Source organism: Primulina eburnea, chromosome 3 (genome assembly GCF_022965805.1).
Source record: "Primulina eburnea isolate SZY01 chromosome 3, ASM2296580v1, whole genome shotgun sequence".
In the NCBI taxonomy this organism is placed as follows: domain Eukaryota; kingdom Viridiplantae; phylum Streptophyta; class Magnoliopsida; order Lamiales; family Gesneriaceae; genus Primulina; species Primulina eburnea.
Genome location: NC_133103.1, coordinates 10,508,125 through 10,534,634, shown reverse-complemented (window position 1 = coordinate 10,534,634; position 26,510 = coordinate 10,508,125). Strand labels below are relative to the sequence as shown.

Sequence of the window (26,510 nt, the reverse complement as noted above, 5' to 3'; positions counted from 1 at the left end):
TAGATTGTGGTAACTGTGCAACTCAGATATTTTTAAATCATATAAAAATTCAAGAATCACGTTTTGATTGTTCTATTACACGGATAATTATTGCATCCAACTAATTAGAACCACGTTGGTGTAAAATTATTTATTTAATGGTCCCTGGAATTTATTTTGGACCCTTTCTAGCATTTCAACGTATAACTAACTATATGCATGGTCGTATATTGCAGCTCGATTGGTTGGCCATGTTCTAAGTTTTGTTAAAAAATGAAAATAAAACAAAATAAAGAATTTAAAGAAGTCAAATTTTTATTGGAGAAAATAAGGTTTTAGGATTAAAATTTTATTGCTAACTTTGACCTTTATGTTTGTTTACTTGTTCTTTTGCGTGTTTGAAGTTCAAGTCCAATAGATTTTTTTGATTTATTAATCACACAAAAAATTCCATGTATACACAATCGAAGCAATTCAACCCAAAACCTAACTACATAATACAGATTTTTATATAAGATTTAGTCAAAAATCTCAAACTTAAATCCTCTATATTTATATCTTTAGAACCCTAAAAAATCTTGCAGTTCTAATTCAATAATTAAATATATATTTGGAAACACTTTTCCCTCTGAACTCATTTGTATATAATTTCAATCATTTACTTGGAAAATCAATGATTGTATCTTTTTTTATCCTTGGGATATTAACTTTGATCTTTTGGGTACATGTTGGAGTTATATTGACGAATCCTGGTAAATTTTTCATGAGTTTAATCATAGAGTTATTCATAAGTATACGTATAGGTATTTTCGAAATTATATTTTAGTTTTAGCATATTCTTTCTATTAAAATAATTAAATATAAGTTGTTCGAAAAATATATTCGAGTTTGCATACTTCAATAGCAAATATATACTATATATAATACTTGAGTCATAATAGAAACAAGTATTCTCTTGGAGTGATTTTTAGAATCTCCAACATGCCATTCTTTCTTCTTTTTAGCCCCATATTTCTTTCTTCTTCTTTTTGCATAAAAAATTAAATTTATGTGGAAAAAATCTAAAAACTTATTCAAAATAAAAAAATTTAAATTTTATTTTTAATATTTGAATTTTAGTTTCACTTTTTTTAACAAGAGTACTTGTTAAAAAAAATCGAATGGACATGCATTCAATGCGCGCATACATATATAATCTATAAACTATGACGCAAAACCATTTATCTCAACCTCAAAAAAAAAAATATACAGAGAAGAAGCATTATTCAAATTAGCATACTAGAAATATCAGTAAATACTTTATTAGTACTAATAATGGTGAGGTAAGAAACAATTGAAATATGGAAAATGTGGAACAAGAAAATCCAATCAGAGTTAATATTCATTGAAAGCTTGATCGATATATAAATTAAAAACGATACACAACCTACATCTGGAATTTCCAATGAAATAAATGTTAATATATATTGAAAACTTGATCGATCTACAAATTAAATGTGTTTGGCACTGGTTTCAACCAACGCACAATAAGAATTTTTGGCTGACTCATAGAGAAATTAACACTACAAAAAAAAAAGTTAAAGACAACGGTGAAAAATCGTTTTCGTAAGTCTTGTAAAACCGTTGTTAAAGACGACGGTAAAAAACCGTCGTTGTAGATTTTTAAAACCGTTGTTAAAAGTCATATGGTTAAAGAGTACGTTCGAAGACAACTGTTTTGAATGTTGCCGTAGCTACAATTTGCTGCAGCTACAATAGGACCAGGCACACAAATATATATTCTTTATCTATGTTCTTGGCCCTTGGCCATCTTTCAGAAATACCTTAGATAACGTAGATTGTTCTCCATTACGCAGATATTGGTTCAAATCATGACCGTGTTTTATGAATACATTAATTTCCGTATAAATAATATTAGTTCGCATGTTTGGCCAATGTCGACAATTTTGATACTTGGAAGCCCAAATACTCTACCGACAAAGGATATTCATTTTCAAACCAATTAGGTTGCATTTGAATTTCTGCATTTGATTGGACTTAATTAAGGGTTTGATTTGAAAAAATGATTTTAAATAAAAACTAAAATTTTGATCCTGTAACATACATGTTGTTCATTTTTCATTTTGTTAGTTAATTCAATGGTCTTACTGCACTAATTTTCATTTTTTTTCAATTATCTTCTTTTTCATCAGAGTACTGCGCACATGCTACCGAAAAATGACGACAAAATGAGGGAAATTGATAATGTGACGCCAAAAATTGGTGATATTCTATTTTCAGTCAACACTTAAATGAAAAATAACTAAAATTGAAATTTTGTAAACTAAGGTCGTGAAATGACGACCAACGCCATGATCAAAATTGTAAATTCTCTGGGATTTTTTAATGAATTTAAATGATATCCAAAGTGTATCTATTTGAATTTTTATCACATTTGCTATTAAAAATATTTAAACTTATTATATTAATATGATTTGAAATTCATTTGAATTTAATTCATCGAAACAATTCAAAAAATTTGAATATCTAGAAGCACCCTTAGTGGATTTAGAATCACGAATGGAAAAAAAATGTTGACATCTTTTGGTTAATGTGATATGATAAATAAATAATATATAATAAAAGTAATTATAATGAAAGGTAAGGATAAATAATACATTGTACGTGATAAATTATATGATGCTTGACATGGTTTTAAATTGTTTGATTATTTTAGTTAATTACATTATAATTACTGAAATGCCCTCATCATATATATATATATATATATTATTAGTAATGTATTTTAAAATGCATGAATAAATAAATAAATTTCTAGAATTAATCTATTTAAAAAATTGTATTTAAAACTAAATATTATATTATTTATTAAAATTTCACTAATTTCGATCCAATTTCCGAAAACAACTAAAAAATCAATTAATATTATAAAAAAATTAATAATAATACAAATATGCATTTATTGTGTTAATTAAATAGTAATACCAAATTGAATATTAAACAACGTTCAGTAACAATTAAAATATTACGGTTAAAAATAATAATAATAATATTAATGATGATGATGATTAAAATATGATTAATAATAATTAAATTACTTATAATATTAGTCAAATTAAAAATTATATTTAAATATTACTAAATTTATTGAATTTATCATTATTTTAAACTTTAAAGATATTAAAGAAAAATTTAAATTAATCAAAAAGCATATCTTCTCTCCCAAATTATTAATATAACCACAACAAGAGGATAATAATGCCTATGGTAGGGCTGAACGAGTCTTTCACAATTTTAATCATACACACCAAATATATGATAAGTGAATGATTAAAAATCAATATCTTCGTTATCGTGTACGCCATTTTTTTTTAAAAATAATGAAATGATCAGAGTTCTATATTTTTAATTAAAAAAACGTAGAAACTCTTATGAAATCGTCTCACTGATTAATTTTCTGAGACATGTCTCTAATCCGACCCGACCTAATAAAAATTATTATTTTTATGCCAAAATTATCAGTTCCACTTCAAATATAGATCGAGCCATCTCACAGGATACCGACCATAAAAAAAAATCGATCAAATATCAGTTTTAATCAATTAACCGATGAAATTTGCTTTTCGACTTTTTTTTTCCACAACAACAAACATAATTGAAATACAAATTTATATAGCAATTACTAGCAAGATGTATTAGTTAATTAAGTTTCAATAGGTATACATGGAATAGAATCAATCAATAATAAGTAAATAGAGGCTTGGCAACAAGACTTTATCTTCTTCTCCTTTCATTATATTAAACCTCGCTAACATTAAAATTAGCCCCCAAAAAAACAAACAAAACATTATTCTTGCTCGCTATTTTGATTCCAACTCCTGATAGCTTGCAACACAGCTTGTTTTACCACCTGGGCATCTATGCTATCATCAAATTGCCCATCACCCTGCAATCAACTTAATACTAATTAATAATTAATTGTTGTTTTATATGTACACACATTGTCTTTGTTCATACATTCGTTAGCATATATTTCAGTTCTTTTTATCGGATCCATTAGATTTAGGAAGAAATTAGAATTCAATAAATTGGATACAATGTTTAAAATGCAGGAACACACATTGCATCTCTCTATAATACCACCATGAAAGGAAATCAATCATGTTGGATCCATGATATATATTGTGGTCAAGATGAGTGGTGTAGCTTTTGTATGAGTTTGAATCTACGTTAAAACAAAAACCCCACACTCTGAATATGATAATTGTGGTCAAGATGAGTGGTGTAGCTTTCGTAATTCAGAGAATCAAAAAAGATAAAAATAGATATGATATATATTCACCTCGCTGATGGCTTCAAGACTAAAGTTGTGGGCACAAGAAACAGTAGCGTCGAGGACTTCAAGGCCCAGCTCCTCAAACGCTTCTAGCAAGGCCACAAGCAAACCTGGACAAGTCTTCTCTGAGAATACCTTTATTCTGAACCCTTTTTCTAGGGTTTCAACTTTAACCTGCAGAAATTTATGAACTTTGGAAACATTATCCACCGAAACTAGTACAATAATTTGTTAGTTCTTGAGCATAAACCGCATACAGAAGGTAAGGATTTCTTCTGGTCGTTTGAGCTTTGCAAAACAGCGATCTCTTTATCAAGTTTTTCTACCCTTTCCTTCAACTTTTTTATGTATTTGGATGCATCTACCACGATTGATGCTGTATTCACCTGCAAAACAAACAAATGATTAATAATATTACGGCAATTCAGACAGCTAGTACCTATTGAAATGTCACATATTTAGAAGAAAGGTTTTACATATAAATTGATGAAGAGTCGTGAAGAATACGTACATCAACGTGCATATGTCGCAGTTTGTTAAACTGAAACGAGTTGTTTTCCTCCGGCCTGGAATCCATTTTATTCTTCTTCTTCTTCTTCACAATAAGAGAGACTAAAGTGATAAGGGAATTGAAGGCTTTCATATAAGGAAAGATGAACTCTCGAATTCATCTTATAGCTGTCTGTTCGGACTGCATGACTACCACAAAATTTATCACTCGAGATTTTTTACGTCTGATAATGACAATTCTGCCCTCCCCATCATAAATTATGAAAAATATATGATAAAATGCTATTATTATTATTATTCATTGACCAGCAGCTAGCTCCTAGCTAGCTAGCTAAATGGATATGCTAAAGATAGTTCAGTGGAATTTTATTTTATTTTATTTTTTTGAGAACATAGTTGAATGGATTTCATTATCAGTACTATTCTTGGATTTTACTAACAGTTATTTAAATGTGTTTAATCAAGATTTCTTAGTATCAGGAAACCACTCACATATATAAAAATTATTAAATAATATGCTAATTAGTACATAGAAAGTAAGGCAGTTTGGTAAATCAACAAGTACATCACATTAGTTTTATGCAATATACTGTTATATATATGTGTACGGGCTAGGCGGGGAAGATAAATATCATGTGACAAAGCTGAAGATAAGAAGGGGCTTTATCTAGAGAGAGATCATTAATCCCCCGTGAGATGTGTTTGGAGCCATTTGACAGGACGTACGTTCTATATATGTCTTGCAACAAACAGATATGTTATAAGCAAGAACATCATTCCGAATCGCATATTTCAAAAACGACATTTAAATTCTTTTATCTCCGTCTCACAGTACGTATCCTTATTTTATTCCATCATTAACTAAGCGTAATCGATCACTTCATCTTCTCACTTGCTTGTGATATTATTTTCATGAGTCCAGTAAATGAAATTATTTTCATGAACAGGGTAATTATGGTCCCGGTCAGGGACGACCAGGAATAAGGTTGGTGGGCTTGAATATATGTAAAATATATATTAAAAAAAAAAGTCTTATATCGTCAACGAATTGGCTCGGGATTTTAAAAATAAAATCATCAAAATTTACATCAATGATAAATTCTCATTCTAGAGGCAAACATCGGAAGAAAGTCAATTTTTTGCGATGCTCTTGCTGTAAAAAGCCCGTTGCAATAGTGGCAGTAGACCAAATATGTAAAACAAGTGAATCAATTATCAACATAACAAAAAACTTGACCGTCCTCTCTTCAATGTGACACAACTACAAGTGTAGAAACTTTAAATTTGCATAAATGATTTATAATGATCATGCATTCAAAAAACAATTTCTTGATCTGTGAAATCTCCAGGATAAAACTTCTTCGCAAGCTTGCAAATATCATCACTGTTAAATGAGTCAAATGAATTTTTAGGATCTAAAGCTATACTAAGAGAAAGAAGTTTCACCGATGACTCATTAAACCGAGTATTTAACTCCATCAAAATAAAATCTATTGCTGCATTAAAAACATCAAAGTGGTAATGATCAGGGACGGATCCAGGAATAAGAGTTGGGGTGGGCTTGAACTCAATATGATAAGTTATATATTATTAAAAAAAAAAGTACATTATATCGTTCAACGAAGTTGTGCCTTACGGGATTTTAAAACATAAAATTCATCAATAATAGAATTTACATCAATATGTTTAGCTAAATCTCGTTCAATATAGAGTGTCAAACAATCGGCAAGAAAGTCATCATCCATTTTATTGCGAAGTGCCGTCTTCACATGCTTCATTGCTGAAAAAGCCCGTTCAATAGTGGCAGTAGACACAGATAATGTCAAAACAAGATGAATCAATCTAGTCAACATAACATAAACACTTGACCGTCCACTCTCGATCAATTGCTGACACAACTCAACAAGTGTAGAAACCTTTAAATTCTGCATTACATCGAGTTTATAAATGTATCAATTCATACTTCAAAACAACAATTTCTTGATCTGTGAAATCTCCAGGATAAAACTTCTTCGCAAGCTTGCAAATATCATCACTGTTAAATGAGTCAAATGAATTTTTAGGATCTAAAGCTATACTAAGAGAAAGAAGTTTCACCGATGACTCATTGAACCGAGTATTTAACTCCATCAAAATGAAATCTATTGCTGCATTATAAACATCAAAGTGGTAATGATGTTCTATTGAATAAACCGTCACTAATTAAAACCGCCGATCCACCTTTTTTTTATTTTTTAATAATGTAGCGACGGTTTTAGCAATAACCGTCGCTAATAATTGCGACGGTTTGTGATAAAACTGTCGCCGATCCACATCGGCGACAGGTTTACTAAAACCGTCGCAAAAGTAGCGACGGTTATCAAAAACCGTCGCTAAAACCGTCGCTAAATAAAAAAAATGGGCTGGGCTACAGCACAGTATAGCCCTAGCGTAGATCCGTCTCTGGTAATGATGTTCTATTGAATAAACCGTCGCTAATTAAAACCACCGATCCACCTTTTTTTTATTTTTTAATAATTTAGCGACGGTTTTAGCAATAACCGTCGCTAATATTTGCGACGGCTTTTGATAAAACTGTCGCCGATCCAATCGGCGACGGTGTACTAACACCGTCGCAACAGTAGCGACGGTTATCAAAAAACCGTCGCTAAAACCGTCGCTAAATAAAAAAAATTGGACTGGGCTACAGCCCAGTATAGCCCTAGCGTAGATCCGTCTCTGGTCCCGGTAGAATTATGGAATGACCAGCTTGATAATCTCAATTATAATTCACTTCTCATCATGGACTATTGGTACGAATTATATGTTAATTATATCCGGATCGAAATACATGAGCCAGAACAAGAATTATGTGTTACGATTAAATCGCGACAAACTAATTAAGCTAACGCGTGAAGATGCGAGCAAAATTTAAGCGACAAAATCATGGAAAATACTTGTGTGAAATGATAAATGAGAATAAAATTGTCACGTTTGCTGAGAGACAAAGCACCAAGTACCCACTTACTCACATGTATGCATTAATCATCAGAACAAAACAATCCACCACATTTCCAGCTCCAAACTTGTGTCTCTACCCCTAATTCCAATTTCGCAGTTGCATATTTACAGGGGGATGTAGTCTCTCCACCAATATCGTTTTTTTATTTTTCATTTGTACCGTTATTATCAACTATACAATATTCAATCATAAATCGAAAAGGACTCGATCTTACTGCAAAAACGAAAATACATGCTTGTTCCTAAACTATTTGGGAGTAAATTTGAACGAAGAATTCATATTACGAAAGGACATGCTATTTTCGGAAATTGTATCTCGTGACAAACCCTGATTATTATTGTGTGTCACACGATATATACAATAACAATTCTCGGTAATTATAATACTTACCTAGACTGATAGCATTTACGATAATTTGTAATTGAATACTCACGCAGAAAAAAGAAAACAAGTTCAAAAATTTAATCATGTGACTCCTAGATAAAATACACACCCTCAGTTATATATATATATATATATATATATATATATATATATATATATTAACTGAGGGTGTGTATTTTATCTAGGAGTCACATGATGGGTAGCTAGCAAAAGTCCAGAAATGAAAAGAATCAAACTCAAGAAACTTGTATTTTTGCCACGAAAAACTAGGGGGAGGTTTTTTTGTACGTACCTGTGAATGTTGTGTGAATGGATGGCCTAGAGCCTGAGACGATTGTTGGCAAATCACGAAGTTTATTCCTTCCCAATAAAATGGGAATGCTTGGTAAAAAAATAAAATAAAATAAAATAAAGACATTTTACGTAACAAGATGATTAATTTTTTTTATTATTATTATTCAATGAGTTTTCTTGATTTATGTACATACACGAGACTCGAGGTTGGTGATGTGTGATATTTTTGGACAATTGATTGATTGATTCATTGATTGTTATTATTATTATTCGTGTGATATAATGTATTGGCCCCACTTTAAAATTAAGATAAGATGTAACTCATTTTGGATAATTGGATATATATTCAGGTATTGTTTGGCTTATGGACGAGATGTTAAATTACGAATAGTATAAATATAATATATTTGGATAAGATAATAGTGTATTACACTAATTTGTATGAAAAACTTTAATCGAACATTGGATAAAGCAATAATGAAAATTCAATCAAATTTTTTATTTTCTGCAAAGCGATGCGGCCTTTAGCTTTAAGGTAGGATAGCATCAAATATATCCTACGTGCTACAATTGTGATGCCCCCATGAGATCGACCTGACCCGACCGACCCAGGTCCAAATCGAGCTGAGTCTAAATTCGAGTCCATTTTGTAGGTTTGGGCCTAGCTTGTATTTTTTGGTTAAGGGTAAGGACCAACTTCAAATAGGGACGTGAGATGGCTTCAAGTGCTCGGCTAACCAAGCCTCGTCTATATCGACCCGAGCGAAGCAAAGTACTAAACCTGAGTATAATTGTAAAAGGAGTCCTCCCGCCTCCAATGGATGGAGTAGCTAGCCCAACAAGCCCAATCCAACTCTCAATATTAATGGACCTGCTCCAGCCTAACTTTAAATTAAATTTATTTATTGTTGTGTAAAAATCGGAAACATTCAACTTGCTGAGATTCTTGGCGTTTTGGTGGCAAAGACGCTTCGGTTCTCCCACACGATTAATTTTCATTAACTGAGGAGGAGCCACTTCATCTTCTCTCTTGTTTATGTGTTTTTTCGAATACTCATGCATACGGGTTTCAATCGTGCCATTTTCGCAGCAACAACGATTTCTTCATTATCCAAGAGTTTACGTATTGGTAGGTTCTCATTTCTTGGAACAATGAGTAATACAAGTATGAAATCGGGCGATTCCATCAAGTCCTTCAAGAATGTGAGTTTTCTGTATTCCTTTTATCGCTTTCCTTTTTTTAAAAAAAATTCTTAATTGTATATTGTGTCGAGAGCTCTAATGGGTGATTTATCAAACATTTGGTATGCGCCGGGGGAGTGGGGTGTAAAATGTTGAAGAACTAGCTAGTCTAAATAAGGCATACTGATTTAAGCTTTTTTCTGACGTTAAAGATCTACTGAACTTTTTGTGGTTATTATGTCCTTGCATGAAGTACGATCCATAGTTTAATGCAGCTAGCTTCATACATTTTGTATTAGATAGACTAGGTGAAATATTATTTTGCGTAGTTTGAAATTTGTGTTTTCCAAAGGGTGCTGATAATGGCGGAGACCGAAAGTTTCGGACTGCTGCGGAAGATCATTCACGACAGTTCATAACAACAGAAGCTTCCTACGATAAGGAATATCCCTTACTTTCTGCTAGTATCAATTCTGAACCTAAACCTAAACCTAAACCTAAAAGGAGGGGTAGAGTAGACTTGGGGACTAGTGTCGAAAAAAAGTTGGAAAACGGGCAACTTGATCGAGCATCATTTGCTATGAGCGACCCCAAGGATTCAGACTTGCCTTTCATCGAGCAATCCTTTGATATTTGTATTCGAAAACCAACAAAACAGAAGCCCCGAAAAGGTTCTTTGCATAAAATGTGGGTTCCAAAGGAACAACAGATTGCTGCTGACTCATCCGAAGAGATGGGTCAAGTACTGGGACCTGGGATGGTGTTATTGAAAAATTATATACCAATCAGTGAGCAGGTATTCCTGTCATACTCGACTTTCACACTTTGAATTGGGGAAGAAAACCGTACTAGTTATGTCTCTTGCAGGTGAACATTGTAAAAAAATGTCGAGAATTAGGCCTTGGTCCAGGAGGGTTTTATCGACCCGGGTACAAAGATGGAGCCAAATTGCGATTGTTCATGATGTGTCTTGGTCTCGATTGGGATCCTCAGACAAGAGAATATGCAGAAATCCGGCGCCATGACAACGTTGTTCCCCCTGGCATTCCATCTCACTTCTCTTCGGTAGTTGCCAAAGCACTTGATGATTCTCATCGTCTGATAAAAAAGGACATGGACATCACAAACGTGGATGACATGCTCCCAAAAATGTCACCGGATTTGTGCATTGTCAATTTCTACACCACAAATGGTCGACTTGGTCTCCATCAGGTTTGTATTAGTAAATCACGTAAAGCGACTTGGTCTTCAATATATACATCTCCAACATTCAAAAACACAATTTTAAACAGCATGTTGTATAGATTATTCCATGTTTTATTTATGTCATTACACCGTACTAGAAATTACTTGCTAAATTATTATTCCATATTACTGATACTATTAGATCATTACGCTACGTACGTACAGTATAAAATACTACACTATACTGTTATTGCTCTACATGATGCTATCCGATTATTTGACTACACTAAACTATAAAGCATTATATTGCTACAATATATCAACTGATATATTGCTACGCTATGCCTCACTAAATTATATAGCACTATACTGCCATATTTACTGTATAGCTGTGCCAATTTCTGTCGCAAATTCTTCCTCCAAGCAGGATCGCGATGAAAGTTATGATAGTCTTCGCAGAGGGTTACCTGTCGTTTCAGTGTCGGTTGGTGATTCGGCGGAGTTTTTGTTCGGTAATCAGAGGGATGTTGACAAAGCCGATAATATCTTGCTGGAATCCGGAGATGTGCTGATATTTGGTGGTGAATCTAGGCACATTTTTCATGGTGTCACAAATATTGTTCCTAGAACAGCTCCTCTCGAGTTGCTGGAGAAGACAGGACTTCGACCGGGTCGCCTGAACCTGACTTTCAGAAAGTATTGAAGACCATATGCTCTTGGCTTCTGGTTTAGCTGATGCTAACTTGTGTATTATTTCTGATCAATTATATTATTAAACTTCTTTGGAAACACTCTATTTTGGATGTTGAATTGAATATTTATATTAAACTTGCAGTTATCCATTGTCGGAATCCAAATTGTTAGCTGTCATTAATTGTGCTTCCTGCCTGATGTGTGTAAAGCATTGTCGTATTTTATACATTTGCAATGTCGTTATATTTATTCTATGGTTGAAAGACAATGGTGTAAATTCTTTGCAGTAGAATTGGTATCACATTATCATGATTTCACGGCCAAAATTTATTTTGCTAAATTTTATAAATAATCATATAAGTGGGACTAAAAAAATTATAATATTTGTTTGAGTGTAATTATTTATATATTAATGAGCAAAGATGTACTAGATAATTGAAAATGCTTTCAAATTGATAAATTTCTGCAATAATTATATTGACATTCCTAAATTACGTGACATTCCTAAATTAATTAGTTGTAATTTTTTAAAACCTTTTATAATCAATACATGTGATAAATTTCTATCATGAGTTACACAAAAAATGAAAAATGTTACAGAAGATCTGGGAGTGACTCGACCTATAATATAATAACAATAAAAACCCAAGATTCTTCTAATGCCAAGGTCGCAGAGTACACAGAAATGAGTTCCAAAAATATGAGTAGGTTTGCTTGGAATAAACGACACAAATATTATAACTCAAATGTCCAGGTGAAAAAATCACAAAATCGTCGATATATATAATTCTCTTATCAAGATGTGATTTTGAGAATTGCAATACTCCAGCAAGCAAGCACTAAATTACTGGTAAATTATATATGAAATGATGCATCACTGGATCGATCTCGTGTCCTGCACAATGAAAATCTAACCGTCGTAACGCAGAAACATGGACGATCCAGGCATGGAAGGGCGGCTCCGGCGGTGCGCATCTGATCTAACCACAAACAAGCCTGAAAAACGAACAACTGAACTAATGACCGAAAAGGCATCCACAACAATGAAAGCGAATTCGCGATAAATGCTCATGCTTTTCCTCAACACAACATGCATTAAGATTGATATCACATCCTCAAATCTCCGCATTTCCAACTTTTTATTATAGGCTAATTTCTTAATTTGCACTTGAAAGCTTTTTGATTCAGCTATCAGGTTATTAATTATTACATGAAAAGGAAAGGAATATATATCTATGAACAATACAGTACTTTGAAACAGCTGAATCAAGCAATCATGGGTTCCACGCAGTTACTGAAATGCCCTTTCCTTCTTTCTTCTTTTTTAATTAAATTATTACATCAATGGCAGTTGAATTAACAGGAACAAAACTTTACCTCTGGATAAACATCTTTTCAAAACGAGGGAACTTTACAGGCAATTTTATTTGATTTACAAACTGGAGAACTATCATTTACAAGTAAATGACAGATCAAAGCGATGGAAATTTATCAAGTATGGGTTTTTACTGGAGGGTCAAAAAGATAATATACGAATGTTTCTTTTTTCTATATTTTTTACTCATGAGACCGAATATATAATACTTGAATATTGTCTTCTTGTCCGAGTAGGGACATATTATATTAATAAAGAGGTGAGCACATAATGTGCTCATCCTATGTTCGAGTACTGTCAGGTCACTGAATAGTCATCGCATATAATTCGTGGATTGCATCAAATATGTCGACATGCAGCTTCCCGAATGCTATCGTTCCCCACCATTGTGTGTGTGTGTTTCTATATATATATATATATATATATATATATATATATCAATTATGAGAGACGGAGTAGTACTGATGCTGTACAAGGTTTTAAAAACGTAATACATGGCGAAATGTTTAGGTCAAACATCAAAGATTGTGAGCTTAAACATAAAAACTGTATTAATATCTTAATACAATTTTAATTATCACGAGCCAAAAAATAGATAAATATATAAAACTGTAATAAATTTAAGGGTTAATACATGATTTTATATAGGGAAAAATTAATGAGATCGATTTTCTAAGGGAAGAATTTCAAATTATTTAAAAAATGATACTAAAATCTTAATCTTTTGTTAATTGAAAATGAAATATTAATAATATATATTGAAACCAATAGAACTCGTGGTTTTTACGCATTAAGCTTGTTTAACGAGTCTAACCATTTGTTTACTGATTTTGATCAAATCTTAGTGTTTTCTTGCTTAATTTCGCTCATTAATCTTTGTTTAATCATAAGTTTGTTAGGATCATAAATATGTTTAAAGATGGGTGAATAAATATTTTAAAAAGTTTCTAGATGATTTTGCAAATCAAGCTGGGTTACCAGCTCGAGTTTATGTTCCCAATCAAACTATGTGTTTCGAGCAACTAAGCAAATTTAAAGTGCAGAAACAGCTCGATACATTTAGTGAACTAGTTATGCACAAAATATAAACGCAGATGAATAAATAGCATAAAGTGAAATGAGCCAAGAGTTTGTTTATGAAATTTCGAAGAAAAAAAATTTACATCTCCTCTTATTCTGTCTAAGAAAAATTCCACTAGAGGATTTGTTTAGTACAACTATTTGTACATAACTCATTTTAGCTTGATTCAATAATCTATTGAGCTGAAACTTCTAGCAAATATACAACAACTTCTATATGTTCAGAAATAATTTTACGATCGTTACAAACTTGTCACTATACAAATCAGCTCGAGTATACAAAGACTGGGTGAGAATAAAACGGGTGCACAAAATGATCTTTAATCGATCTTGTAGGATTTTAGCGTGTGTAGATCAACTTGATGTAATTTTTTTGTGAGATGCTGATAGAAATTCAGGAAATGCTCTTGAGTACTATGCAAAGATTCAAAGTTCAGTTATCATGCCAATATTAATAAATTTGAACCGTGCTATGGGGTAACTAACAAATCTATAGAGAATATCACATGTCTTTGTCGTCTTTCCAAATATAGTATTAAGCAATCTTTTGGACACTAGCTCGGTATGGTAGCTAATGGATATTTGATTATGTTACATAGATAAAAAGATTTGTCATATTCAAATTTAAACTCTGAGAAGATTGTCTGTTTAACATGGAGAATTTCAGTAGATCAGTTAGTGTACAACTCGATAGGTGATCTTGAGCAAAAATAACTTAACTAATTTATAAATTAGGCCCGACTATCAAAATAAAAATTCATTTTACGAACAACAAAAAAAATTACGACAAAGCAAAAGTAATAATTGAAATGACCGTGGATTTCATTGAATCTCATGGATATTTTTGCTCCGATGTGATCCCACAACTCTTCCAACACGGCAACACATCTGTTATTATTCGATCCATTATCACTCATCTTATCAAGAAGAGTATCTATTATACAAAGCTTATAAAATTAGATTATGTTTGTTAACCACGATAAAAGAATGATTATTAAATAATCATCCCTTATCTCATGTTTGGTTCATTTTTAATTAGCATGGAGGCCTTTGATTATGATTGAAAGTCATCACTATTTATGTTATTTGTGTGATTAAATATCCCTCCTCAAAGGTGTGATAATGTATAATTCTTGGATAATGATAATGATAAAATTGTATATTGACCATAATACTCTTGAATTGTCTTCTTCAATATAATATGAAAATTAAAATTAGTAAAAATTTAATAATTAATATAATATTTAAATTTTTATTATATTTTTTTAAAAATTAATTTCATATATTTTTATTATTTTCAATCATTTTAAAGAAAATAAATTGCAATACAAATCTGTCTTAAATTAAATTTTTAATCTTGTTAATTAATTCATTTATGAAAATAAATATTTATTAAATTTTAATTTATTTTATTTAATGATTACCATAATATTTTCAAATATAATAAATATATTTACATTAATTTAATAAATGTAAATTATAATTATAAATATTTAGTTATCTATCAAATTATTTTAAAAATATTTATAATTATTTTAAAAAACAATAATATTGTAATTACTACTAAACTTTATTTAATATTTACATTCAAAATATTATTACTATTTTAATTATTAAAGTAAATGCATATTTACAAATTTATTTCTAATAAATATATTTAAATTAATTTTAATAAATGTAAATTATAATTATAAATATTTAATTATCTATCTAATTATTTTAAGAATATATATTTAATAACACTTGATGCATTTTGATATTTGCAATAAAATTTATAAAATTAATCCATAATTTTAAAATCATATCATACACCATGTTATTTATCGCACAATATTATTAATCCATATATCTCATTTTTTTAATCACTCTAATTACTAATAATTTACTTATCCTATTACACGTACCAAACGGAGCCTTAAATTACTAATATAAGTCAAATATAATAAGCTCCAACGAGTATTTCCCACTCATTGTAAAGTATGATTAAATTAAGAACTCTTTATCATTACAAATTCTAAGGTATAGTTTGGTACAATGGATAAGTGAGGGATTGATAAATAATTTTTTTTATCCCACATTTGGTATCTTTTTATAAAGACCATGATATTGCTAAATAATTTTATACAAGAATAAAATATCATTTTTATGAGATGTAATAATTTTAATTTAATGATAAAAAACCATAAATGACTTAATAGCCCTCAATGTATGAAAATCCTAAATCCTATCAAATATTTTTATATATTATCAAAATAATGGCATTTTGAACTCGAGATAATTATATAAATGATTTTTATAAATATTTAAAGTTTCTTCTTGTAAAAATCTATGTCTTTCGACCTTAATATAAAATTAAAATCAAATAAATATTTTTATTTATTTTTATATATTATATAATATGATAATTATATAAATGAACTCGAAATAATTATATAAATGATTCTTATAAATCTTAAAAAAATTATGAGTATCAGTCGATTAACTTTAAAAATTGATATTTGACTCGACTCACAAAATTAAAGGCTCAATTATCATATTTATATAATATATAAAATTGGGTAAAAATAAATAAATTATGCAAGCACGGTCGGCACATGAACATATATAAGAAATATGAACTCAAACAACAACTTTGAAATTATAAAATTTACTATGATAATGTTAATTTTGTCATTACAATCTAATATAGAAATTTAATCACTCTTATTAAAATCATATCAAACATTAAATATAATCACATACGTCTTATTTATCTTTATATTATATATCACATGTTTATCCTATAATCTGTAGCAAACTATGCCTTAAATAGTTTCCATATCAATGATCTTATCTTTCTCAAAATACTGACTCAATATGACGCTTTTGGAAAGTGAGACAACTCTCAGATATTTATCCAATCAACGTGAGATAACTAACATATGAATACATTAATATAATTCATATTAACAACTAATTCAAAGCAATATTCCGGAAAGAAGTCTTGCAATCGATCGAGATCTTATAATTCCCCACTTCTTCACGTACGAATATCTCTTACTTTGTTAGCAATGAGACGACTCGACAGATGGTCTATATATCCTAGCCACATGAAATTCCTCACTTCAACTGGAGTCCCCAGAGCTCACAGTTTTTATGGGAACAGACACAAACACCAAAGAATAATATTTAGATATATTTATTTATTTTTAAACATAAAAAATGTCAAATTAATATTATTGCATGTTCATATTATTATTATTGTACTCTTGATTATACACGATCCTCGATTAAGAACAAATAATGTGAAGCTAGCTTATAATTATTTGTTAATTCACACGTCTAGAATATGTTACTTAATGGTAAAATAATAAATGTCAGTCAAGCCCACTCGACTCGACTCGACTCGAATCGACTAGACTAATGGTAGTACTATTGTATTGTATTGTATTCTTGGGGATCATACTGGATCTTCATTTAATTTCATTTCAGGAAAATGAAATAAACAATTAATTAAGTTCAAAAATAAATAAATGCACGAGAGGTTTCTGATTTATGCTTTCACATGCATCCCAGAATTAATCCCATTATCAGGTATGTGTATTAATTAAAATCCCGAGGAGGGATGGGTAATTAATATAAGTTTGATCTTACAAAAATATCATATTTTTTACATACACAATTTTTTCACGAACTTCTAAACTAAATTAAATAAAATATTACTGAAAAATATTTATATTAACTAGAAAGAAGCAAAATAAAATATAAATGATATCCCTTGTTTTAAACAATTCTAAAATAATTGTTTACTCTTTAAAAATAGCAAAAATAAAAACTTCACCATATCAAAATTAATTAAGATCTCTCACTTATTATTATTATTATTATTATTATTATTATTATTATTATTATTATTATTATTATTATTATTATTATTATTATTATTATTATTATTATTATTATTATTATTATTTAAAAAAACAATACCCTTATGGATCGTTTTCTGGATCGTTTTCCTAAGTATATTGGCTTCATAAGTAACTATCAAAATATTATAGTTATCATTTGCCTAGGACACTTTGAAATGTTTGTCTTAATTTTATTAGGCATTGAAAAGTGGTGTCCACGAACCGGCCAAAAAAAAAAGAGAGGAAGAAATCTCCTTCTATGCAATATTCTGTATATCTACTAAATTTAGACAAAATGATATTTTATTTCTATTATTACTCAAACTATCCTAATTCATGTAATTTTTTGGTTAGTTTTAGTAGGTATAGCTCAAAGTGTGACATTTAACTTATCTGAAAAACAGTTTAGTAAGGAAAAAATCATACTAAATTGTTTATATATGCATAGTGTATCAAAAATTGGCTATTCGATAATATTATTGATTTGTTTGTCTTATTGGTAGATGTTACTATTATGAGAAGTGTCCTCATCTACTCTACATGATATGTATGTTGAGTGATAAATTATGATCATTCATCCATATATCATGTTTTAATGAATAATCATGCTATCCAATCAACATACGTATTATACACTTGATAAATTAGTTATTATTAATATAAAGAGTGAGTCTCATGTGAAACCGTCTTACGGATCTTATTTTGTGAGATGGATCATCCTTACCCATATTTACAATAAAAAGTAATACTCTTAGCATAAAAAAATAATATTTTTTTTATGGATGACCCAAATAAGAGATCCGTCTCACAAATACGACCCGTAAGACCGTCTCACACAAATTTTGTATAATATAAATAGTATGAAAAAAACCATTATAAAATGTTGAACAATAATAAGTATAACTGTCAAAATCGGAATAATTATTATGTCTCATTTCTCATATTTTTCAAAGAGTAAGTATCGATGATCTCATATATCTTTTTTTCTCTAAAAATCAATTTAGATCCTAAATACAATAAAAATAATAATATTTTTGATATATAAGATAATGATTTTTTTATGAATTATATCGAGTTAGATATTTGTTTCATGCGAATAATTCGTAATACAATTTCATCAGACTTTTTGTTTTATCAAAATATATTTTTTAAAATAATAATAATAAAAAAAAATATTGAAGAATTACTTTGTCAGGTATTTAAAAGAGAGTCAACACACATTTCTAAGTTGTATTCACAGACACACACAACACAGGAGAGAGGTATAGAGCATTTATATGTATCGGTGGTGGTTGAAGTTGGTAAAACTGATTACCTCCAGATTGAAATTCGGTTGAGAAAAGGAGGAAAAATATGCCGATGAGCAGATACGAGATAAGGAATGAGTTCACCCTCGCCGATCCGGAGCTCTACCGAGCTGCCGATAAGGATGATCCGGAGGCTCTGCTCGAAGGCGTTGCCATGGCCGGCTTGGTCGGAGTTCTGCGCCAGCTCGGAGACCTTTCAGAGTGAGTTTTACGGGTCTCGATTTTTCGATAATTTGTTGGAAATTTGCCGTCTTTGGGGTGGTGCTATTTCAATTTGATGAAATTAGGGGTTAACTCTGCTCGGTGGCTTCCGTTCTGATTTTTATTAATTTGTGTTCGACGATTTAGGTAGAAAGTGGACGGTAGGAATAGTATGGAGATGATTGTGATCTTCAAAGCTCGGTGGCATCGCGGAGTGAGATTTTTGTTTTGTATTTATGTTTTAGCTTGGATTTTGGGTTTCAAGAGAAATGTGAGGAAAATCGGCGTTTGTGGAGCTTGTTGTGATAGTAAGGATTTTGTATAAATTTTTAGTGACCAATTCAATGTTGCAAAAAAGGCAAGGCTATAAAGATTAGTTTCATGTTTGGTTAAAGTGTTTATCAAATATTCAAACTGATGCAGCACGATGTTTGTTAGAGAACTAAGATATACACTCATTACCGCACATTAGAAAATTTCAATGGAGGGTTTCTCCATTATGGAGAAAAGAGTATTTTTCTTTATTTTGTTTTTGACACATTAACTCCAGAGCGTAGCTAGGAGAGTGTTTTGTTGCAATGATGGGCTCCTGACATTCCTTCAATCAGACGATCTGATGTTGTAAATCATTTTATTTCTTTCCCAGTATGTGAAGCTTCAAAAGATGGGACGTTGGCACATTCCAATACTGAAAGTCAATAATATAATTCAATATAATCTTACAAACATATTATGCGGTGGTCAGTTAGAATTTCCCCTTAATTTCTGACTCTTGTGGTTGCTGAAGATTTGCTGCAGAGATATTTCATGATTTACACGAAGAGGTGATGACAATTTCTGCAAGAGGGCACAGCTTAATGACTCGAGTGCAACAGCTTGAGGCTGACTTTCCGTTAATCAAAAAGCCATTTCTGTCGCAGACGGATCATTCTTCATTTCCTTACAACACAGGAGTTGAATGGCACCCTAATATAAGGATGGACCAGAATCTAGTGACCCAGGGAGATTTACCTCGATTTGTAATGGATTCTTACGAAGAATGCAGGGGTCCCCCTCGTTTGTTCCTTCTTGACAAGTATGATCTTTCATTCACCTTAAGGTTAACTAACATCTCTCTCCAAATCTATCATCTTTGACAACAAAATCATTTTAGGTATGATGTCGCGGGTGCTGGGGCATGTCTGAAACGCTACACTGATCCTTCATTTTTTAAAATAGAAATTTCTTCCTTTGGAATGAGCAGTGCAGATGTCCAGAGGAAAAAGAAGGTTCTCAAAGCAAAGGTTAGTTCTTGTACAGATACTCTCAACTTTTAGCACCAAACCTGGAATAGTTAAATTAGTTGGAATTTGTGTGCTCTATACAGACTATACTTGCATTTGGGTTCTCGATGATCACATCTCAGTATACTTATTCATGAAACCTTCTCCCTATGATTTTGTCAAACTGTACTTTAAAGTTTGGATGGACATTTTATGAATATTCTCTTCTGCCTAGATGAGAATAAGTGCACGAAGGATTTTCTCTTTCGTTTTTTACTCAATTTTTTATTGTCATATAGTTCATAAGGTTGGCAATTGTGACAATGGAATTGAGTTAGGACCTCTTGATGTTTCCCTGATAAGTAAAATATGAATCTGAGTATTTAGAAAAATGACGAATCTTTGCATTTCTTGAGAATTACCCTTTCCATGTCTAACAGAAGAAAGGGTCGCGATGGAGGAATGGGGATACAACTCCTGAAGTTTTAACCTCACATGTCAAGTGAGACATCTGCCATAAGTTCCTGTTTTTAGTTCTGCTACAAATGTGAGGTTTTATTTGCATCTAAACTTCCATTTTCATCTTAACTCTTTTACAGACTCAATCAACTGTTTATGAAGGAGAGTGTTGAAAATGGTGTTAGCTATCCTGGACGACGTGTGAAACTGAAAAGGAGGCTGAATGGATTTCCATTTGACTCAAAACCTGGGAAGAGCTACATGGAGAAATTACTTGAGATTACTTCCATAGAAGATAAAGTGCTTCATGAAGCCTCCATGAAATCCTTGACATTGCCTACACATAGCCTTAATGATTCTGACCTTGAAGTAGTTGGTGGTGCACTGATGAGTCCTGACAGGGAGAGTATGGAGAGAAAAAGAAGTCCTCCTACATCCCCACATATACAAGAAATCATTCTTAAACCATCCATTCATAAGCCAAATGAGGTTTCCGCATATGATAAAATATTTGAGCCACCAAATTCATCTCCTGATGTAGTAGCAGAAGACGACGCAGGTTATCATGACAAGGAGACCAGTGATGAAGATGTGACTCTTGATGTAGAAGGAGGCGTTACAAGTTATCGACCAGATGATATCTCTAGTGAGATGGAAAATTATGTGGATGCACCCTCGACAATGGAATCAGAAATGGACACAGACTCTGAATTAAGGGTGAAGTGTGATTTCACGTCTTCCTTTATAAACGTGCAGCAGTTGGTGTCTGATTCAAATGAAGAGACTTCTGATACAAATGAAAAACAAGCCAATACTCATTCTTCTGATTCTCATTCCTCTAGAAACTCCACAGAATCTAATGATGGGGACGTTTCATCCAGAAAAGATTTGTCTGCCTTCTCTTCTTCAGGTTCGCCAAGGACTTCGACCGAAAACCCACAGTCAGAATGTGAGGTATCGGCTGCAATCCTTCCAATTATTGATATCATTGATATATTGCCTTACCGTAAAACTCCTCAGGAAGACATCCCTGTTTCTCAGCTTACAAAATCGGCGATTTACAATTATACTTGCACTGGCACTGCTACAATTACCAATCACGAATCTGATTTGGACCAGTTGACTTCGAGTTTGACCTCTGCTGATTCGACTCCGCATTTTAATTTAGAATGTGTTAATAAAGGAAGGTCTGAGTCTAATGAGTCTTCTCCTTTGGATCAAGACGAGAGAAGGACAAGCATTGTCTTGAATCTGCGATGTTCTCCCAGTGTCTCAGAAATGCGTTCAGGATATAGTTCTCCAAGATTTTCTGGTACTGATCATCTAGTTGATGAATCAGATAATGAGAGTGTACCTTGTTTATCTACCATCTCTGATCATTCACGTCATACCACAGATAATGCAGTTATATTGTCAACAGATTTTCTACATGATCATGATTCTGACACGGAGGATCCAAAAATGGATGAAAATGATACTTCCACATTAAATATCCGTGATGCTCGTCCTGTGGAGAGAAATGACTCTTTACACATGATATCTAACCTAATTCCAAATAAATCAGAGGATGGGGTTCCAGAAATACCTGAAAACTCAGTAACTAAGTATCCTGAGGCAGACCATACCGGAGACTGTTTCACTGCAACTTCTGAGGGGGAACAGCTGATTGATGAAATAGGTAACGAAGATTCCGTTGCCTTTTCTGATATCGCATGCCTTGTGGAGGCTTCTCTTGGGAAGAGATTTGAGCAAACATCAGTCGCCAGTGCTCAAAACTCAGGTGCCGAAGATTGCTCTAATAGCTCAGCTAACTTACAGCTGGGTTCCCAAAATTTAATTTTCTTGCATATAGAACACTCACATGATTTGCACGGGACAGTTCTTGACGTTCAAGACGGAGACGGTGTCATTCCTATTGAACAGAGGACAGCAACTGAAACTCCTGCAGTTGGGATGCCTCAATTTTGTGAAGTGGAGTTACTGAGAACTGAAATAACAGGTGATCATGTTTTCCCTGGTGATTCAGCATTTGTAGAAAGTTCCTGTTGTCCTAAGGAAAATCTTGAAAACCCCGCTGGAACATCAGATTTTGTGGAAAAGTCCAAAGTTACTCCATGCACAAACTCTGTTGATATTGAAATTGAAGAAATTTCTAGTTCTCCAGATTCAACATCAGCGAATAAGGTTCATGTACAGTTGGATGCAACTGATGGTCAAATGCAACAATATGAGACTACTGTCATTGCTATTTCTGTGTCTTCCATTGCAGACGACAGAGATGATGTCGGTTTGTTTGTGGAGCACGATAAAATGGTAGAAGAGATTAGTCCTTGCTTTAATGATTCAGGTTTGAATGAACTTAGGAATTACGAGGCTAGTCTCTTAGGCAACCAGGGAGAATCAGACTTAGTGGAGATAGCCGGTCAAAGAGAAGCTGCTGCATCAGTTTTGAACACGGTTGTATTCGACACTATTAATTGTGATAAACATAAGTCAGAATTATCAGATACCATTCCCAATTCTTATATTGGGTTCGAAGTTGAACACAACTTGGATTCTGACAACACTGCCACGATTGAGCCATCTCAGCAGAAAAATGACTTTAGTACAGCTCAGGAATCTAGCCAGCCACGTGGTCTTGAAAATCATACGGCTGATGCTCACTCTTTGACTAGTGGTAGCCAAGTGAAAGAAAAGATCGAATTACCACCAAACCAACTTGATGAAGAATTGCTGGCATCTGATGAAATAAACTCAGACCCATTACCGTCGTTACCAATCAATCACCAGCAAATATCGGATCATGATGAACGTGAAGGACATGAAAATTCTGTCTCTATGTTTTCTCTTGAAAATCGTCTGAGTCTACCATCAGTGCCTGATCTTCCTGCACAAAACAACCATATCATTGAAGGCTCTGCGCTTCTTAAAGATTCATTAAGTTTCGCACTTCCTTCCAGATATCCCTTTTCTGAAACAAATCATATTAATTTAGAAGAAGAATTACATCCATTGCCACCTCTTCCTCCAGTTCAATGGAGGATGGGAAAGCTTCAGCGGGCCTCTTATGCTTCTGATGGCAAGATGAGGATTCAATTGTCTTCAATGGGAAACTCCCCACCCACCACATCCAAAGATGACGCTTTATCTTCAAATGAAGAGCTGAATCAATCTCTAAATCAAATCAATCAAGACATGACAACAAAAGAAGAGATGAGCGAGCACTACTCCTCTAGTTTGGTTGCCAGAAAGCTTCAGCATTCCTCTTGTGTTTCTGATGGCGAGACCATGAAACATGGTGAATCGTCTTCACTAGGAATCTCCCCATCCAAAGACGATGCTAGTTCTTCATGCGAAGAGCTGAATCATTCTCTAAATCATATCAGTCAAGGCATGACGACAAAAGAAGAGAAGAGTGAACATGGCTTCTCGGGTTCGGTTGCCAGAGAGCTTCAGTCTTGTTCTTCTGATGGCGAGACGATGAAACATGGTGAATTGTCTTCAGTGGGGATCTCCACACCCACCACATTCAAAGATGATACTAGTTATTCACATGAAGAGCTTAATCGAAATCTAAATCAGATCAATCAAGACATGACAACAAAAGAAGAGAAGAGTGAGCACAGCTCCTCTAGTTTCATTTCCAGCATCATGATGCCTGACACAACTGATGTTCGGGCGAAGACAGAAATTGAGGAGCAGCATCAGCAGATTGTCATGCCGTCCTCAGAGAGCGGGTCTACATCACTAGCTGGGGAAGATGTTTCACACGGGGGTCAAACTGTGAAACTACCCCGACCTCGGAATCCTCTAATTGATGCAGTCACTGCTGTTGATAAAAGTAAAGTAAGTGTCCGTAGATTCCTCTTAAATAAAATGTTCCATTAGTTCCCTATGCATATTTTTCACAATTCAAATCAATCTGCAGCTGAGAAAAGTTACAGAACGAGTGAGACCGGAAATACACAAGGTAGATGAGAGAGACTCAATCTTGGAGCAAATAAGGACCAAGGTAAGAGGGAACAGAATGAATTTTGCCATGTATACGAGTATATCATACCATTCCACAGAAAACTCATTATCATTGATCATTATTTTGTCAGTCCTTCAACTTGAAGCCTGCACTGGCATCAAGACCTAGCTATCGAGCTCCTAAAACCAATCTTAAAGTTGCTGCAATATTGCAAAAGGCAAATGCAATTCGCCAGGTCAATTTCTTTTTCCTTGGCACAAACATGCATGTTCATGATTTATGTCAATCAGGATTAAATTTGCTAATTGAAGTGGTGAATACTACAGGCCTTGGTTGATAGTGATGAAGATGATGATAATTGGAGTGATTCTTGAACGTCATCCAAGTGGTGTATCTCCTAGACCTTTCTTGTTATACAAAATCTCGTAACACCCAAATGGAAGGCGAACTGGTACACTTATCCGTAGAGTAGGCCAGTTATAGTGTTGGTTCTTGAGCAGAGTACAAAGAAATCTGTATATTCGAAGCTTGAAAATTTGGTTAGCAAAGTGTCAGAAAGAGTAAAAGAGTGAATTGTGCAATTTTGTCTCGTGCATATGACTACATTTTCCCACTTCTATTCATATTATTATTCAACCATTTTTCCAAACCAAAAATATTGTGGAATTTAGGTATACAATACTATTAAAAATGTGTCTGAATAATGTTTTTTTCCCTCATCTAGTACACTCTAAAGACGTTGGATATTTTTGTGCAATATGTGGGCATCTAATATGGTTGGAGTAGCCAAGTTATTTACAAGTAATTTGATTTTATTCATCATTAGCTAATATTTAAATGAATGATATATAATCATCCCGACCATAAGTTTATTTGATACTAACATATGATATACGAGATAAACTTCTTTTTTGGAATTTAACTACATAAACATATGTGCAAAAACCGTTCCAAACATTACTTTACAAATAATTTTCATTCTTCTAATCTAATAATTTTGTTCGAAAAATTTGTTACAGTTAAACACGACCGATCTTATACTGTTGATATTCTTTCAAACTATCTTTTATTTCCTTTAATAAACGATATGGAAAAGATTATTTCTATTTCCCATCTCACTATTTAAAGCTCATTTCTGCTTGAATTCTTCTGTAATAACTTAATCGAGTTGTTTCTATTTTCAATAGCATTCCAGCAACTTTGACTTGGAGTTAAACTAATGAATTCAAAATCTAATAACACCACGTACTGCTCAATTTTATGAAGTCCCTCCTTTTCAATTTAATAATTAATAATTTCATTATTAAGCCATAAAATAATTTTGTGATAAACAAGTTGTCTCTAATTTCTCATTAAAATCAAAATAATCGGAATGAATTCGACATGGTTCGCGACGTGACGA

The 26,510-nt window shown here is 32.4% G+C and overlaps 3 protein-coding genes and 2 long non-coding RNA genes across 6 annotated transcripts; 3 read left to right on the top strand and 2 right to left on the bottom strand.

Moving 5' to 3' along the window:
* Nucleotides 1-3,641: 3,641 nt before the first annotated feature.
* LOC140828215 (transcription factor bHLH93-like) lies at nucleotides 3,642-4,994 on the bottom strand. 2 transcript variants are annotated; one of them, XM_073191200.1, is made up of 4 exons: nucleotides 4,827-4,994; nucleotides 4,573-4,701; nucleotides 4,322-4,489; nucleotides 3,642-3,935 (listed from the first exon to the last, which is right to left on the bottom strand). In XM_073191200.1, exons 1-4 carry the CDS (start codon nucleotides 4,956-4,958, stop codon nucleotides 3,921-3,923), a joined length of 444 nt encoding a protein of 147 aa, XP_073047301.1. In that variant the 5' UTR covers nucleotides 4,959-4,994; the 3' UTR covers nucleotides 3,642-3,920. The 2 variants fall into 2 exon arrangements, with proteins under 2 accessions (XP_073047301.1, XP_073047300.1); XM_073191199.1 differs by having other exon boundaries at nucleotides 3,650-3,925.
* A 4,399-nt stretch (nucleotides 4,995-9,393) lies between these two features.
* On the top strand, nucleotides 9,394-12,905 carry LOC140826255 (DNA N(6)-methyladenine demethylase ALKBH1D-like). The gene is made up of 4 exons (XM_073188457.1): nucleotides 9,394-9,707; nucleotides 10,039-10,482; nucleotides 10,554-10,898; nucleotides 11,299-12,905. The coding sequence occupies exons 1-4, from the start codon at nucleotides 9,561-9,563 to the stop codon at nucleotides 11,572-11,574; spliced, it is 1,212 nt and encodes a 403-aa protein (XP_073044558.1). The 5' UTR covers nucleotides 9,394-9,560; the 3' UTR covers nucleotides 11,575-12,905.
* Nucleotides 12,197-13,128, bottom strand: LOC140826256 (uncharacterized). Its single transcript, XR_012116799.1, has 2 exons — nucleotides 12,942-13,128; nucleotides 12,197-12,560 (listed from the first exon to the last, which is right to left on the bottom strand). It is a non-coding gene; the product is annotated as an uncharacterized lncRNA (long non-coding RNA).
* Nucleotides 13,129-19,145: 6,017 nt separating this feature from the next.
* On the top strand, nucleotides 19,146-25,744 carry LOC140826250 (protein SCAR2-like). The gene is made up of 8 exons (XM_073188452.1): nucleotides 19,146-19,414; nucleotides 20,202-20,489; nucleotides 20,568-20,697; nucleotides 21,117-21,178; nucleotides 21,276-24,981; nucleotides 25,064-25,147; nucleotides 25,239-25,343; nucleotides 25,435-25,744. Exons 1-8 carry the CDS (start codon nucleotides 19,260-19,262, stop codon nucleotides 25,480-25,482), a joined length of 4,578 nt encoding a protein of 1,525 aa, XP_073044553.1. The 5' UTR covers nucleotides 19,146-19,259; the 3' UTR covers nucleotides 25,483-25,744.
* On the top strand, nucleotides 20,694-21,013 carry LOC140826254 (uncharacterized). The gene is made up of 2 exons (XR_012116798.1): nucleotides 20,694-20,767; nucleotides 20,820-21,013. It is a non-coding gene; the product is annotated as an uncharacterized lncRNA (long non-coding RNA).
* Nucleotides 25,745-26,510: the final 766 nt, after the last annotated feature.